Source organism: Pelophylax lessonae (genome assembly GCF_965119305.1).
Source record: "Pelophylax lessonae genome assembly, chromosome: 11".
In the NCBI taxonomy this organism is placed as follows: Eukaryota; Metazoa; Chordata; class Amphibia; order Anura; family Ranidae; genus Pelophylax; species Pelophylax lessonae.
In genome coordinates, this window is record NC_138778.1 from 148,352,823 (window position 1) to 148,370,813 (window position 17,991).

The window sequence follows — 17,991 nt, forward strand, 5'->3', positions numbered from 1 at the left end:
GAGGGGGTGCTGCGGCTGCACAGAGAGGTGCAGGATCTATAGGAGGAGTTGTGTCCTCCTCTCTGCTGCCAACTGCTAAGTTGGGGGGTCCTCTCTGCAGCTACAGGGGGAAGCACAGGATCTGGCAGAGGAGATCTTTCTCTGCTGAGACAAAGTGGGGGCAGAGATAAGAGGAGATGCAGCAGCTGCAGGAGAGGTGCGAGGGCCACATGAAATGGCCTGGAGGGCCGGATTCGGCCTTGTGTTTCACACCTGTGCTCTAGAGGGTGCTAGTCTTTGGCCAGTTTGATTGGCCTGCATAAGATAACATCACTCACGTACATGTATATATCTCAGGGGAATTACTGGAGTGTATATAATGAACGAACCCTGGACAGGTTTGTTTCATAGAGCAGATAAATCACATTAGCAGTATAAAAACACGCTTGTTCCAAACCTGATAAATGCTGCAAAGGGAGCACTTCTGTAGAAATGGTTAGAGGCAGAAAGTTCCACCCTGAGAGACTGGTTTAATAGAACTGAATACATATATAATATGGAATACTTAGGTAGCAGAGATGAGGACCAGGTTAAGAGTTTCACGAGAAAATGGGTGGACTTCAAAAAAACTAACAAATACATAGAAGCGTAGATAGATTAGGGGGTAGATGGAGTAAAAGAGAGGAGAGACAAAAAAGACACGTACATCTCAGTGTACATTCCACGGTGGATTGCAAACAGACAGGTAAGACTGGGTTCACACTGGGCGAGCACAGACATAGCACATGATTCGTACCGCATTGCTGTGTAGATCACATGCAATGTCTGTGCGATGCAAATTCAGCCATACAGTTTGTATGGCTGAACTTGTATTCCATTCGCATGAAAATGCTGCAGGAACCTTTTTTCCCCACACTTGAATCGGATCGCAAGGGTGTTCACACCCTTGCGATCCGATTCCTGTCTGAATTCACAGTTTGCAATGCAGTCCGCAAACTGATCTGGGGGTGTCAAACTTTGCATTGACACCTGCAGTGGCTCGCAGAGGGCAGTGTCAACTGCCTGCGCGGGAGATGGGATGCGGGAACCCGCACTAGAATCGTGCTGGCTCCCGCATTGTATCAGTGTGAACTCAGGCTAAGTGTACTTTATTTCAGAAGAGACATTACAGGTCTTTTCTGCAATAAAAAGCCTGTTTGATTGCAATTTTTTATTTTGCACATTTAGTTTCGCTTTAAGCTTGTTTTTTTCTTAAAAATCTATTTTTACTATATATGCACAATAATAGATATTTATTATAAAAGAAAGGATTCCTAGAGCACCAGGTGCACAGCAGGTGCTGCCTGCCTTTTGGCTTGCTTTGTTGGGTAAAACTAGTAATCGACCGATATCTTTTTTTATTAACGCCAATACCAATATTTTGGTCATCAGAGATCGGTATCAGCCGATACTTTCGGATATTAATTTTTTTTTTTTTATGTCTACAGGTACTGTAGTGGAGGGATCTGGAGGTCTAAAAGACCCCAAACTCCCTCCTCTGTACTTAAAAGCATTCAAAACGCCAAGTTTGGCTGTTTTGAATGCTGTAAGTTTTCTGAAATTGGCGCCACCAGTACCCGGAAGTGATGTCATGACATCACTTCCGGGTATTCGGTGGCGAATTAAAAAAGAAATGGAGACCTGGTCAGATGGCGGCGGTGGAGGTAGGATGCCCGAGTCTCCTGGTGGGACGGGAGACCCGGGGCGAGCCGAGGAAGGCGGCAGGAGGGGGAGACGTCCCCTCCCGCGCCTTGTAATGACAGCCAAGCGGCTTCTCAGCCACATTGGTTGTCATTACAAGTCAGCCGACCGTCGGCTATGGACACCGGTACCGGGGTAATGCCTCTAGCTGCAGGTATCACTCCGGTACAGCACTTTCCTGAAATATCGGTAAATGCAAAGGCCGATTCCGATATATCGGGGAAAGTGCATATCGGCCACCGATATATCGGTGTTGCTGATAATCGGTCGATCTCTAGTTAAAATCCCATCCAATAAGGATATTACTCATTTACCTGTGATTAGGTACTATGAGTTACCCAACAAGACAGAACAGCAGACACTGTAGAAACAAAAAGGCGGCAGAGTGGTGCAAAGCTCCATAGTGCAAAAACTATTTTATTAGGTAAAATATTAAATATACATTTTTTGAGCTTTCCCTTTAATAAAGAAAACATGTGTGAACAACTTTAATCCCTTTCAGGCCATAATGTGCATAATAACACTCCTTGGCACAATGTCCCATATTGGGGATGCATACCTGCTCTATGCAATAGGGGGTGGGGGCTTTCTTCTCAGGTCCCCCGCCGGAGATGCTGGGTCCTCCTCTTTGTCCAGTGTGGCCCCCATGGTAAGCCGTTTCCCATGGGGGCACTCGTGCATGCTCGCTCCTGAGCCCCACTGCTACGTCCATTAAAACAGACAGTGGGATGCGGCCCCGCCCCCTCATCACTGGCTTTGACAGCACTGGGAGCCAATGGCTCCCGGTGCCCCAGCAAAGCCAGTGAGACCCAGAAGTGAGGGAGAGAAGAGGTGCAGATGTGCACAGTGCTGGATCGAATGAGGGCTCAGGTAAGTATAAGGAGCCAAAATCAATGCCTAAATATTTTTTACCTTAATGCAAGGAATGGATTAAGGTAAAAAAATGTTTAGGCTTTAGAACCACTTTAATATTAGCATACCTGTTAAAACTCTTTTCAGTTTTGTTTTTACCTGAATGACCACGAAGCGCTGTGGATCACGAGCCATGCGGGAAAACTCGGTGACCAGCTCACGGAACTTGGGCCGGCATTCAGAGTCTATCATCCAACCTGGGAAAAACAGTACAATGTACATGAATGCCACCACAGTACATTAAATAGAGGTATGTTCAGGGACAAGCATACAAATAAACCATAAAAAAATATAACTGTAAAAGCGGGGCCTTTGCAGTCCTAGATAAAGAACAGATTCTTCTCCAATAGAATAAAGGGTCACTCCATGCATTATGGCTTTCAGATGTCTCATTCTATCAAGAACACTACCGGTGAAATAGTAAAATGTGCGCCTCTGTGCCTCTTGCTTACTGTCCACAGTAGCAAAACAGAAAAAAATGTGCATACATGGAAGAAAACGCACAGACGTTGCATGTTATTTGCAGAGCAGTGCGCTCCAAATCACATGCGATGTCAGACATCACATATGACATATGTGTGAACCGGCACTAAGGGATAGGAGGGTCTAATTCTGCTTTAAGGCTGTCAGCAGATAGACCTCTACGAACTGGACAGTGCCTTAAAGTGCCTAAAAATAGAGAGCAACTGAGCATGTGCAGAGCAGGGTGAGACAGTGTATTACTGGCTGTTAAACAGTATGGACACTTATTTTTAATGTATTACATAACTATGCCTGCAAAAAGGGCCATCCTGATGTGATCTAGCAGGACTTCATTTTCTGACAAAATTTCCATTTTAACCACTTGCCGACCGCCTGCCATAATATTACTGCGGCAGGGCGACTCGGCTGTGTCCAGTCACATAGTACTACGTGACTGGAGTGCATGTGGTTTTGGCGGCGTGCGGGCGCTGCCAGAGCCGCGCTCCCGCTGAGGCGGGCCACGGGAGGAGCGGTGGTGATTACTGCTGCCCTCCCACGATCGTCCGGGAAACCGAGCTTTGTAAACAAAGCAGGCGGATCTTCTGTCAGACAGGCAGGGATAGATTGGCTAAGCTGAAACTGCGATCTGTCTGTGCCTGTCACAGAACCCCACACACACACAGTAAGCACAGAGGCATACATTTAACCCCTTTGATCACCCCCAGTATTAACCCCTTCCCTGCCAGTGTCATTATTACAGGAACAGTGCATATTATTTAGCACTGATTACTCTAGTAATGTCACTGGTCCCCAAAAAGTGTCAAAAATGTCAGTCAGGTGTCCGATCTGTCCACCGCAATGTCGCAGTCCAGCTAGAAATTGCAGATTGCCGCCATTACTAATAAAAAAAATAAATAAAAAGTCCAAAAATCTATCCCGTAGTTTGTATACACTATAACTTTTGCGCAAACCAATTCAAATAAACTTTTTGGGATTTTTTTTACCAAAAATATGTAGCAGAATACAAATTGGCCTAAACTGAAAAAAAATTACATTTTTAAAAAATTTTTATTGGGAATGTTTTATAGCAGAAAGTAAAAAATATGGCTTTTTTTTCAAAATTGTCACTCTTTTTTTGTTTAAAGCGCAAAATCTAAAAACCGCAGAGGTGATCAAATACCACCAAGAGAAAGCTCTATTTGTGGGAGAAAAAAGGGACATCAATTGTGTTTGGGTACAGCGTCACACGAACACGCAATTTTCTGTTAAAATAACGCAGTGCTGAATCACAAAAAATGGCCTGGTCATTAAGGGGGTAAAACCTCCCGGGGCTGAAGTGGTTAAAGTAAACCTAAGCTCTGCCAACATAGGGATTCAGAAAGAGGCTTATTTGCTTGTTGCACCCTGCTGCTTATACTCACCTTCTGTTCAGCTCCTGCTGCTGCTTTAGTGAAGTACAAAATTAAATAAAAAATAAAAAAAAACCCTGTGTAAGCTCCAAGACGAGCCGGTCAGAGTTTACACAGCACTACAGACTCTCCCCATCTCAAATGACAGCGCTGAAGGCCTAGTAATTGGCAGAGGAGGCTCCCAGCTGTAAATCATAGGAAAAAGGGGAGAGAGTAATATGCCCCCCTCCCATTACCTGGAAGTACTGGAAAGTCCCTATTCTATAGTGCAGTGATGGTGAACCTTTGCACCCCAGATGTTTTGGAACTACATTTCCCATGATGCTGATGCACTCTGCAGTGTAGGTGAGCATCATGGGAAATGTAGTTCCAAAACATCTGGGGTGCAAAGGTTCGCCATCACTGCACTATAGTGGGTTTAATAGAGTTAAATTGAGAATGAGTACAAGCAGCCAATGTGAAGAGCCTGCAATTGAGTGAACAGTTATTTTCTCTGCATGGACAAAGTTCATTTTCACCTGTGCTGATCACAAAGGATGTTGTTCTGTATGTGACTATAAGACGAAAATGGGAACAAAGGATGCTGCAGTTAAGACAATGGCTTGTAAACGGTCACTACTTACATTTCACCATGATCATATACACATCGATGGTACAAACAGGAGGCTGCGGGAGTCTTTCCCCCTTCTCCAGGAGGTCTGGAATCTCTCGCGCTGGAATACCATCATAAGGCTTTGCACCAAAGGTCATGAGTTCCCATACAGTTACCCCTAAAATCAGAGCAACAAGAGTTACTGTCAACACTTGCGGGCTTATTTATCATATGTGCAAATAGCAGGAGCCCATAGAAATGCAATCAGTATTTCCATGTTTGTAATGGCAGAGTCCTAAGATCTATTAAAGTAGATTACACATTAATCTAAAAAGGCACCGGTCAGCATTACCAAATTACATTATTGAGTAAAAAAGTATCTGCTGCTTCATGTGAACATGGAACTTGTTGTGCTAAGCTGCTCCAGTGCCAGTAGTTCTTTGCAGCATGCGACTGCAAGCTTTCGGGTTCCACTGGTGCTGCAGCCAATCGGTCTGCATTTCCTGACCTTGATCTCATTTATCAAAACATCTGAATTAAGAACTGTCCATATTTTGCCACAGCAACCAATCACATTCAAACTTTCAAGAACCATCTGTCATTTTCCAGAGCAGTTGTGGTTTTGACAGGTTTCTGAAACACAAAATATTTATTTCCTTTGTTATTTTGACTCCTCACCATAACTCCATACGTCACTCTGGTGTGTGAACTTCCGGTGCAGAATAGATTCCAAAGCCATCCATTTAATGGGAACCTAGAAAACACAAGACGTGAATATATAATTGGTGATTAAACAGGGGATAATCTCGGATCAACCACCAGTAGATTAATTTACATCTGTTTCAACCAGTCACCGTCTTGTATAAATCAGGTATTATGGTGCAGACTGTGACCAAAACATCAAGCGTATAAGGCAGAAGAGTCTACCAAGGTCACAAAGGACATATCAGTGGATGAAAAATGATAACCAATTTATTGACACACTTTAGAATAAAAAAAAAAAAAAGTGTATATTGCTGTGCAGACATCTTAACCACACCTGTAAAATCATTAAAAAGACAACATTGTCTAATCTGGAAGCAGCCGCTGCATATGCTTGACTTACCGTAAAATCCATTCTCTGATGTTCACTGACGGACACAGCTCCTGATCTTCTTAATAATTGGGTTATACTGCCCTCTACGGGAGTAGGACACTAGGCAGAAAAAAAGTCTGGCTACGCCTATGGGCAGTCCCAGGGGGTATACTCCCTCTCTCTGCTATAGTGCTGTGTCTGTCAATGAACATCAGAGAAATGGATTTTACGATAAGTCAAAAATCCCATTTTTTCTTTCATTCCCTGACGGACACAGCTCCTGATCTTTTTAACCATTGGGACGTCCCAAAGCAGTGTTAAACATGAGGGAGTGGGAACAGTGAAAAAGAAATGCTCAAGGCTAACTATAGCCAACCAGGTAAACAGGAGGAGCTCAACCAAAACAACTGGATGTCACCTGAAAAAAACAATACACCCTCAAAGAGGACCAGGTCCTCTAAACAGCAGCCTGCGAAAACCTTGCGGCCAATGGAAGCATCCGCAGATGCCAATACATCAACTTTTTTGAACTTTGTGAAAGTGTGCACCAACGACCAGGAGGCCGCCTTGCAAACCTGCGTTACTGACGCCTGATGACGGAAAGCCCAGGAGGCACTGAGCGCCCAAATAGAAGGCGCCTTGACAGGGAAAGGAGGAACCTGACCCTGGATGGAATAGGCCAGAACCACCGTTTGTCTGATCCATCTGGAAATGGTCGCAGAGGAAACGGAAAACCCTTTACTAGGCCCCCTCCGTGAGCACAAATAGTGAGTCACATCCAAGTCATGCAAAGCAATTTCCCTCGGATGTGTTGGCTTGGGACGCAGGGAAGGCAACAAAATGTCTTCAATTCAAAGAAAATCAGGGACAACCTGAGGAAGGAACGACGGACAGGGGTGAAGAACCACCTAATCACTGTGAACCACAGGATACTGCTGCCAAATCCGACACCGTGCGCGCAGAGCTGAAAGCCACCAAAAAGGCTACCTTCTGGGACAGAGTAAGCAGGGGAATCTTTCGAAGATTCTCCAAAAGAGGCTTATGGAGGACTGAGCACCAAATTGAGGTCCCAAGGAGGCAACAGAGACCGCACTGGAGGTGTCAAGTGCCTAACTCTCTGAAGAAAAGTATGCACCAGGGAGTATGTGTCCAAGGGCCATTGAAGTAAGACCACTAAGGCCGACACCTGACCCTTGATAGTACTCAAGGCCAGTTTCTGCTCAACCCCCCGTTGAAAAGTCCGTGCCACCGAACAAGAGCGAGGATGAACCCCAAGAGACTCACACCACGCAACGTACCTCTTCCACATACGACGATAGATCTTCCAAGAAGTAGGTTTTCTAGCTTTTAACAGCGTTGGAAACACAGACTCATGACTGTATATTTGGAATATTTGCAGAGAACGCCTCCCCAACCGGACAGGCTGGCATCCGTGGTGACCACTGTCCAAAACAAGGGGAGGAAGGATTTGCCCAGCCAAAGTGCCAAAAAACAAAGCCACCATATCAGGGTCTCGTTCGTTCCCTGGCTCAGCTGGGTCAGATTGTCCAGTGACTGCGGATTCTTGTCCCATTTGGCCAGAATCTCCATGCAGGGACCTTGTATGGAACTGTGCAAACGGGACTGCCTAGAAGGTAGACACCATCAGGCCCAGCACCCACATGCAAGTCTAGAGGGATGACCATCTGCTGGACAGCAGGAGACGAATTGGAGTCTGTAGTTTCTGGAGTTTCTCCAGAGGAAGGAGCACTCTGGCTAAGGCCGAGTTCAGAGTCAGACCCAGATAGCTTGTGGATGGAACCAGAGCAGACTTCTGAAAATTAAGAATTCAGACAAAGTCTTTCAAGCTCGAATGGTGATTTCCAGGTTTGTCACCAGAGCAGTAGGAGACTCCGTTCATAAAAGGACGAAGTCCAAGTAGCCCAGTACCACAATCCCCCCATTGGCATAACAATGCTGGCATCGGGGCCAACACTTTCGTGAAAACCCGAAGAGCAGAGGCGAGACCAAAAGGTAACGCCACAAACTGGTAATGCTCCTCTCCCACTGCAAAGCGGAGGAAGCGCTAGAGACCTGTAAGCGGACCAGGGACAGTCGCAAGTCAGAAGGAAGAACCTCACCAGAGGTTAAGAATGAAACTCGATCTTGTAGCCGGACTGAATGACCTCGTGGACCCACCTGTTCTTGTACCAGGGGAGTCCACGGGTCCAGAAACCAGCGAAGATGTCCCCCTACCCCAGATAAAGGTGAGGGCGCACCTTCCTGCTGAAGGGGCCTTGTCCACGGGTCTGGAGAAGCCCGCACTTGACTTGCCAGACCAAGTTCACTTGGATACTCCAAAGGAGGCCCCCGAAGGGCTCCGATCCCTTATCAGTCGACCCTGAGGGATGAAACAACTTCTTATGAGCCGAGAAGGAGGGCCCATGACTACGATGAGGGTCCTTGCCCTTAGTAGCCTGTGGAAGAAATGTACTTTGGATGGGGAGCCGCATCCAAAGAGGCATCACAGATAAACTGCAGCCCGTGGACCAGCTGGTCCGCTAGTTCAGCAAAAGAAGGGGGAGCTGTTCTCCCTCCAGGTCACGGCGTAAAAGCCTAGCCCACTCGGTCAGAGTCTGCGACACCAGGGCAATGGTGAAAATCGGCCTCAGTGCTGAACCCACCAGGGTATACAAATTTCGGGCCACAGCCTCCGCCTCCCTGTCAGCCGGGTCCTTAAAGGCTGGGGACTCTTCAACCAGAATCAAGCTTGCCCTGTTTAATCTGCAAACCGGAGGAACAATCCACTTCTTAAGAAGAGACTCCTCATAGGGGTATCGCCTAGCAACTAACTTAGGGACCCCAAAGGGACGCTTTGGTTGTCCCCACTCTTCAGTGACAATTCTGTCAAAATAGGAGGGGAAAGGGAACTCCTTTGCCACTCTGGATGGCTTGTGAGAGCCAAAGGAAACCTGCGCCGCAGCTGCGTCCTCCACCTTCAAGTCTCAAGCACAGTTACAATCAGTGTGTCCACCAGCGCCTTTCCGTGCACAGTTGCAGAAGTGGAGGAATCCTCCTCACTATCTGAGGATTTAGGACGCATGATCCCACAGATCCAGCAGGGTGGCCCACGTCTGCGGCGGCCAAATCAGATTCGGTATCTGAGACGACAGAGAAGGCAGGGGAGGGCGAGGGGCTCTTTATGCCAGCCCGTCGCCAAAAGGCCACCTCCACCTGGGGCACAAGGGACTCTAGGACTGTTGTCAGTGCATCATCGATTGATGGATGGCACGGACCTGGAGGGACCCGCAGCCCGAGAGAAGGGATCAGGTAGGGAGATGTGCGCCAAAGACTCCATGAGTCACCAGGAGGATCCCACAAAAAAGTGTAAGACACTAAGGGACAACCCCCACCACTCTGGCAGTACCACCCGAGGGGCCCACGTCCACCCCAAAACCCTCCAGTGGAAGAAGGGGGACAGCTACTCACCATACCAGGAACCAGGTGGGCACCGTTCCAGACAGAACCCCTCGCCATTGAAATGGGGGGCTGTCGGCCCGGAGGAATGCTGTGACTTAGGCCAAGACCCGGTCATATGCGACCTCGCAAGGCAGTTAATTTGCAGGCCAGCCACGGTCCGGTGGGGCTATGTCGCGGCTGACCTAGCGTGGAGCTGAGGTCTGCACGCGCTCGCTGGCCAGACTGGGGTGACCACTGGATCTCAATTATCCAGCCCAGGATTCCATCTAAAATTCCATCTAAAAAGAAAAAAATTGCAAGGACCAAAGATCCCAGCAAGGAACTAGGTCCTTGATCCTGACTAGGCAGAAAAAAACTGAGTGCCCTATAGCAGAGAGAAGGAGTATACCCCCCTGGGACTGCCCATAGGTGTAGCCAGATTTTTTTTTTCTGCCTAGTGTCCTACTCCTGTAGGGGGCAGTATAACCCAATGGTTAAGAAGATCAGGAGCTGTGTCCATCAATGAACAAGAGAAAATAAATTGTTTTTGGATAAAGCATCACACAACCGCGCAATTGTCAGTTAAAGTAACGCAATGCTGTATCGCAAAAAATGGCCGAGCTGCAGTGGTTAAGATAATAGTGTTTGCAGGAAGTCTAAAACAGATGAGACACTTAAACACGCTAGCCCGTACGTTACGTAAACATGCACTTGAAGTGGTTGTAAACCACAGCCAAAATATGAACAAAGCATATTCCTCTATAATGCGTACTTCTCTCAGTTAGTAGCACCAAGTGTCATTTCTGTCTGCTGCTTTGTTCCTCTGCTATCAGCATGAGTCACTTCTGACACCAAGAGAAATATGGTGACTAGGGAGGGATCTCCAGCAGATTGACAGCCTCAGCTTTGATTCTGTGTGCTGTGTAAAGGGGGGTGTATCTCTTCCCTCCAATCAGCTCTCAGAGCTCTCCTCACTGAGCTCTGCAGAGTGTAACTTCAGCTCTCCGACCATTTTTTTCTCAACTCTCAGACAATCTTTAAAAATTCAGCACTTTGAACAGATGTAGAGAAGAGAAGACTGCAGATAAACAAGTACAATTTGTAGGAGGATTTGTTTCATCTCTATGTATCACCTGAGGCCAGTCACTTCATTGTGTATATGTAAGCGTTTACAAGCACTAACTGAATCAAAGGTGACCCCAGGTCATAAACACATACATGGATAGAGGTGCCTGTATATGTATTTATTCTACTTTAAACACTTAACGTCCACCCCATAGCAGTTTTACTGCTGCAGGACGGCTCTCCTGTGCAGGACCACGTATATATATGTGTTTCTGCATTTCCGCCTGTAGGGGGTGCGATCTGCGGGTGCTATGTCTTCCCATCGATCGTCTGCAATACACAGAAAACTGAGATTTGCCTATGTAATCCAGACATATCTCAGTTCTGACAGAGGGGAAGAGATGTATTCCGTGTCTCTGCAAAGTAGGGACTGGAATCCATCTCTTCCCTTAGTAAAAGCAGCACAACAAAACACTGGCAAGGCAAACACAGTTAACGCTTTAATCACCTTAGAGGTTTAACCCCTTCCCAGCCAGTGTCATTAGTACAGTGACAGTGCATATTTTTCAGCACTGATCACTGTATTAGTGTCACTGGTCCCCGCAAGATGTCAAAAGTGTTAGTGTGCAATTGTCTGTCGCAATATCACAGTCCTGCTTGAAGTCATGATCGCCGCCATTTCCAGCATAAAAGAGAAAAAAAAAAATTCCATAATCTATTCTATCCCATAGTTAGTAGAAGCAATTGATATACGCTTATTGGGATTTCTTTTTACTAAAAATATGTAGCAAAATACATATTTACCTAAATTGATGAAGAAAGTTGATTTTTAAAAAAAAATTACAAATTTGATTTGGGTAAAGTGTGGCATGACCGTGCAATTGTCAGTTTTAAAGTAACGCAAAAAATAGCATGATCATGAAAGGTGGGGGGTGGAGTACATTTTCTACAGGTCAAGTGGTTAAGACTGCCCCCGGAACATTAAAGTGGTAGTAATCTCCCATCTCTGACTTTTACCTATAATAATGCTTACCTATGGGTATAGTAAACATCTCCTAAACGTGCACCGTTTAGGAGATATTTACTGTACATGCAGCCGGGACGTCACTGTCACATACGACCTGAAGGAACGGCCATCCGGGCTGTTCCATGGTGCCGTAAACAGTGGCTCCCATGTGCGTGCGTGGGAGTGACGTCATCGCCGCTCTGGCCAGTGACACGGCTGGAGTCTGCGAACCTAAAAGGAAGACTGGGTGAAGATAGGAGCACCTGCAGAGGGGATAACTCGGCGCTGGAAGGCTTTCTTTTCAGGTAAGTTTAACAATGTGCTAGCATGTGATGCATACTAGCACATTATGACTTTACCTTTCAGGTTACAAACAAAAAAAAAAAAACACTCAGTGATTTACTGCCATTTTAAATACAATGTTGGGTCAGCTGCCAATGCTTGTGCTGTACCCTCCTCAGTACAGTGCTGTACCCTCATCAGTACAAACTGCTCCTACAACCACTACCCCTCTGTGGGTGCCATGGCTAATAGTTATAAATATATATATATATATATTAATAATACACACACACACACACACACACACACACACACACACACACACACACACACATATATATATATATATGCATGCATGCATGCATGTGATGCCTCTCCTACAACTACACATTTTATTGGGGCAGTGGCTACAATAAAACAGGGCAGCCGACAACAGAAATGTTACTTACTTTTTTAATCAGTTTCTACATTTTTATATTTAAGGCTATTTTTGTTGCTAGCATGCTTTTTTCATTGGTAGTATGGGGTTATTTGGTGTGTACAATGATGTCTTACCTTCCCTCCGTCTGCATGATATTCTGTTTCATCCACATCCAGCAACCGTGCCAAGCCAAAATCTGTAATCTTTACATGCGTTGGGTTCTTCACCAATACATTCCTGGCAGCCAGATCCCTGTGCACCAACCGCACCTCCTCTAGATAGGTCATGCCCTGTCATTAACACAAGCAATGCCACAGTGAGCTGTACCGTTCACATAGCTGTCGTTGGTACATACAGTAGAGAACATATTGGCATTAAAGTACAACTCCCATTTCTATAGAATCAAAGTTCTGGATAGGGAGTAAATCAAACCACTAGAGGATTTCTTTTTTTTTTTTTTTTGCAACGGCTTATTGCTCAGATTAGATTATAGAAACCCAAAGACCCTAAAGCTGAACTCTGGGTAACTGATCATTTTCCACTCCTAGCTCCCCTTCCCCATGAACAGGAAAAAATGCTGAATGCCGGCAGGACACGAGCGGAGACACATACCAAAGGAAAAGGTCTCTTTAAGATCCATTTGGGATATGGGACTACCCTCCCTCTCCTTTCTGTGACAGATGTATACCCTTTAAAGTATTGTTTGTCTACAGTAACAAAACCCATGGTTACAAGTTATGCGTACGAACTATCGTGCATGAGAGTCAGCCGGGTGCCCTTACCCCTGAGCACTTGAATTGTCTGCCCCTAATCTTCTGAGCTGTGAATTTTCATTTTTTCAGCTCACAAGGCCTAAACCTGTTACCTGCTAGTTTAAGCACCACCTGTTGCCCTGCCGTTCTCCATCCGAAATTAACTGAAACCAGAGGTGGGTTCCCCTTTTACCTCCCATTGGCTGTTGATCTGCCATGGATGACTTGGTGCATTGCATTACAGGAGAGAGTACCTAATCGTCTGTGGTCCTGAAGAAGCGTAATGCGAAACGCATCGACCTTTCCAGACGAGTACAACACACGTACCGCTTGTATTAAATTATGTATAATGCCTGCATACCCATTTGGAACTTATATGGAGTTTTTTCCCCATTAAGAGTTCGGTTTTAATATGTTGTATGCATATATGCCTTTTTTGATTTGTTCTTTTAGAAAATGCCTTCAATAAAATATTAACGTTTTTAATCAAACAATTTTTTGCCTGATCAGTATGTGCCCTTAAAGTCTGCAACTTCCTGTTGTGCAACTTTTTTTGTAAAGCATCTACATAGACACACCCATGGGGGCTGTCCCACTGGTCCAATATCCCCCCTGCTATCAGCCATCCCAACTCAGTTCTGTCCGTGTTACAACGTTCCCCGTTTGAAAACATCAGGGAAAGCTCGTTACCTCTGCTGTCAAAGAAGGTTGCCTATCTTGTGGCGATCACTTCTGGTCGCAGAGCGTCGGAGTTGGCGGCGTTGTCTTGCCGCTCCCCTTACCTGGTGGTTCATAGTGATAAGGTGGTTTTGCGACCTAATCTGTCCTTTTTGCCAAAGGTGGTTTCGAAATTTCACCTTAATGAGGACATTGTTTTGCCTTCGCTCTGTGCGAAGCCTAAGCATCCTAAGGAGGTTGCTTTGCATTCCTTGGATGTTGTCAGGGCGATCAGGGTTTACCTGTCATCGACTGAATCCTTTCGAAAATCAGATTCTCTCTTTGTCCTTCCTGAGGGACCTCAGAAGGGTATGGCTGCGTCTGCGGCGACCATTTCAAAATTGATCAGACAGACAATTGTTCAGGCCTTTTCGTTAAAGGAACTGGTTCCGCCCCTTCCCTGTCAAGGCGCACTCTACCAGAGCGGTGAGTACGTCCTGGGCTCTCCGGCATCAGGCTTCGGTGGCCCAGGTGTGCAAGGCTGCGACTTGGTCGTCTGTGCACACCTTTTACAAATTCTACAAAATTTATGTTCTGGCATCGGTGGATGCCTCCTTTGGCCGCAAAGTTCTCTGTGCGGCAGTGCCGTAAGGGAACCCTGGTTTTCGGGTCCCTGGCTGTTGGGGTTGTTCACCTGTTGAGCCTTTTTTGTTACCCAGAGGGTTACCTTTCTGTTCATGTAAGGTTCCTTTCTCTGATGTGGGTATTGCGTTGCCTTTTCTGACGGTTGCGTTTTCCCACCCCTCATGTCTACACTGCTTTAGGACATCCCCATTGGTGAAGACTGTATGAGTGGGCGGCAACTGTCGGAGGACGTAAGAGAAAAACAGAAGTTTTGTAAAATCTTACCGTAAAATTCCTTTCTCTGAGTCCTCCGACAGTCGCCGCCCCCGCCCCTCTATTGGGGTTCTTATACACTTAACTGCTTGCTACCAAACTGAGTTGGGATGGCTGATAGCAGGGGAGGTATTGGACCAGCCCCCATGGGTGTGTCTATGTAGATGCTTTGTTTTTTAACAAGTCTTATGCCTAGTTACTCCTGTGGAGATGAAGTCAATACCCCATTGGTGAAGACTGTATGAGTGGGCGACGACTGTCGGAGGACCCAGAGAAAGGAATTTTACGGTAAAATTTTACAAAAATTCAGTTTTTACCGGATATAGGTCAGATATTTTAGCTGTATGTGTTTTATAGAGTTTTAAATTCATTTTTTGTGCTATTTATATAAAATCGTTGTTTTACAAAAACAGTTAAGACAAGGTCACCCATAACATTGGTTTTACAGCTCTGTGAGCTTTCTAAATAGGTCTCCCGTGTTTCAACTGCTCTAGAATTAAGTAGTGTTCAGGAGTACCCGCCAACAGGACTAGGTTCCAGCATTAGCCCAAACCATATCTAGTATAAATAAACTCCTAAGTCCCAGAAGGCCCTTGTGTATCTGCACAAATGGCAGCCAATACTATAGCATGATTGAGGTTAGGAAACATCAATGTTTTTCTTTGCACCATACCTTCGCTATCTGCACACACCAGTTCAGTAGATCTTTGGATACAATGCGATCCTTATTCTCTCGTACATATTCCAGTAAGCAACCATACGGCATGAGCTGGGTAACCAGCTGCACTGTGGATGTTAGACAGATGCCCAGCAGACGACACACATAAGGACTTGCTACCCCCGCCATGACATAAGCCTCCTGTAACAAAAAAATCAAAGGAACAATGTCCAAACCACTGTTAGTGCAGCCACCAAGAGCTGAAGCCTGTCAAAGAAAAAAAAATAAAAATTTGGGAGATGCCATTGCTAACCTACTTTTGAGGTTGCAAGCTTAGGTGCCGTCAACCTCAGCCTTGCTTACTATAAAATAAAAATTTGGGAGATGCCATTGCTAACCTACTTTTGAAGGTGCAAGCTTAGGTGCCGTCAACCTCAGCCTTGCTTACTATCCACTAAGTCATTGACCAAAAACAGGTACACACCCAGTGGTGGAAAAATCACGATCTGCATATTTTTCCAGGTTAATGCTGCAAAGTGGAGGATGACTGTCTCATTGTTTACACCTTTAAAAGACAAGCCGGCAGTGGTTTAGTTTGCATATTTCTATGTCAACAGAATTCCACACTAGTAGGCAGAAAGTGAAAAGTCTAGTTGTGAAAATAGGAACCACAATGGCCTAAATCAAATCATTTTCGATAGATAGATTTATTGAATTTATTTTTCTTAATGCAATATATAATCACAATTCCATATACAGGTGCATCTCAAAAAATTATGGCTTACTGCTAATGAAAACCCAAAATGTAGTATCTCACAAAATTGAATTATTACATAAGACCAATAAAAAAAAAAAAAAAAAGGAGGATTTAGAATACAGAAATGTTGGCTTACTGAAAAGTATGTCCATGTACAGTATAGTATGCACTCAATACTTGGTCAGGTCTCCTGCATATATTACTGCATCAATGCGGCGTGGCATGGAGGTGATCAGCCTGTGGCACTGCTGAGGTGTTATGGAAGCCCAGGTTGCTTTGATAGCGGCGTTCAGCTCCTCTGCATTGTTGGGTCTGGTGTCTCATCTTCCTCTTGACAATACCCCACAGATTCTCTATGGGGTTTAGGTCAGGTGAGTTTGCTGGGCAATCAAGCACAGTGAGACCATGATCATTAAACCAGGTATTGGTATTTTTGGCAGTGTGGGCAGGCACCAAGTCCTGCTGGAAAATGAAATCAGCATCTCCATAAAGATGGTCAGCAGAGGGAAGCATGAAGTGCTCTAGAATTTCCCGGTAGAGCGCTGCCCTGACTTTGGACATGATAAAACACAATGGACCCAACACCAGCAGATGACATGGCTCCTCAAATCATCACAGACTGTGAAAAAAATTTGCATTTCATTTAGAAATCAAGCATCCAGAGTCTGGACAAAGAGTGGAGAGGCACAGAATCCAAGTCGCATGAGGTTCAGTGTGAAGTTTCCACAGTAAGTAATGATTTGGGGAGCCATGTCATCTGCTGGTGTTGGTCCACTGTGTTTTATCAAGTCCAAAGTCAGCGCAGCCCTCTAGCAGGAAATTGTAGAGCACTTCATGCTTCCCTCTGCTGACCAGCTTTATGGAGATGCTGATTTCAGTTTCCAGCAGGACTTGGCACACTGCCAAAAGTCCCAATACCCTGACCAAGTAATGAGTGCATACTATACTGTACATGGACATACTTTTCAGCAAGCCAACATTTCTGTATTAAAAATCCTTTTTTTTATTTTTTTATTTTATGTAATATTCTGGTTTTCTGAGATACTGAATTTCAGGTTTTCCCTAGCTATAAGCCAGAATCATCAAAATTAAAAGAAAGAAATGCTTGAAATAGATCACTCTGTGAGTAACACATCTATATAAAATATATGAGTTTCACTTTTTGAATTGAATTACTGAAATAAACTACCCCTTCGATGATATTCTAATTGTATGAGATGCACCTGTACATACTGTACATCTCAAAGTCTACTTACATCCAGGATTTCTTTATTGGCTTTGGGAGAAGTGTTTTCACGCAACACTTTGATAGCAACCTGAATTTTTATGTCCTCTCCATCAGGGATCCAGATACCCTAAAATAAAAGGAAACACCATGAAAAAGTGATCAACGTTGACTTGCATTTATTAGGTTTAGACATCATAGACCTCGTCTCATACATTATACATATACTGATTGCAGAATCCTTGGTAACTGCATTCAATGGACTGCACATTATCAAACAAAATGCAGGTAGTAGAGATGACCAACTTGCAAGGGATCACATAAGAAGCCATCATTGGTTATTCAGAGGTAAAAATGTCTTTAAAAGAATAAGCTTCTCACAGATGATGTGTCACAATATATATATATTTATTCTTTTGAACGTCATCTGTTAAAATTTGCAACAATCCCCAAAATATATCGGCTTCCAGCGAATAGCAAAATATTAATTTGCATCTAACCCCTCATTCACTTTTTTTTTTTTTTTAGCACTTCAGAAGAGTTCTGCCCCCTCCAAAAAAATAAAAGTCAGCAGCTACAAATACTGTAGCTGCTTACTTTTAATATTAGGACACTTACCTGTCCAGGAAGCCCGTGATGTCGGCACCCCAGCTGATTTTCTGAT

General features: G+C 44.9%; 1 protein-coding gene across 1 annotated transcript in view; it reads right to left on the reverse strand.

Annotated features, from left to right (window-relative positions):
• ERBB2 (erb-b2 receptor tyrosine kinase 2) overlaps positions 1-17,991 on the reverse strand; it is a gene marked incomplete at its 3' end in the record, with an annotated part of 299,046 nt that overhangs the window by 23,995 nt on the left and 257,060 nt on the right. The window contains exons 19-24 of the mRNA XM_082272837.1: positions 17,359-17,457; positions 15,361-15,546; positions 12,516-12,671; positions 5,773-5,848; positions 5,126-5,272; positions 2,731-2,828 (exon numbers count right to left, since the gene is read on the reverse strand). Coding sequence (XP_082128963.1) covers positions 2,731-2,828; positions 5,126-5,272; positions 5,773-5,848; positions 12,516-12,671; positions 15,361-15,546; positions 17,359-17,457 — 762 coding nt within the window. The remainder of the gene's footprint in view (positions 1-2,730; positions 2,829-5,125; positions 5,273-5,772; positions 5,849-12,515; positions 12,672-15,360; positions 15,547-17,358; positions 17,458-17,991) is intronic.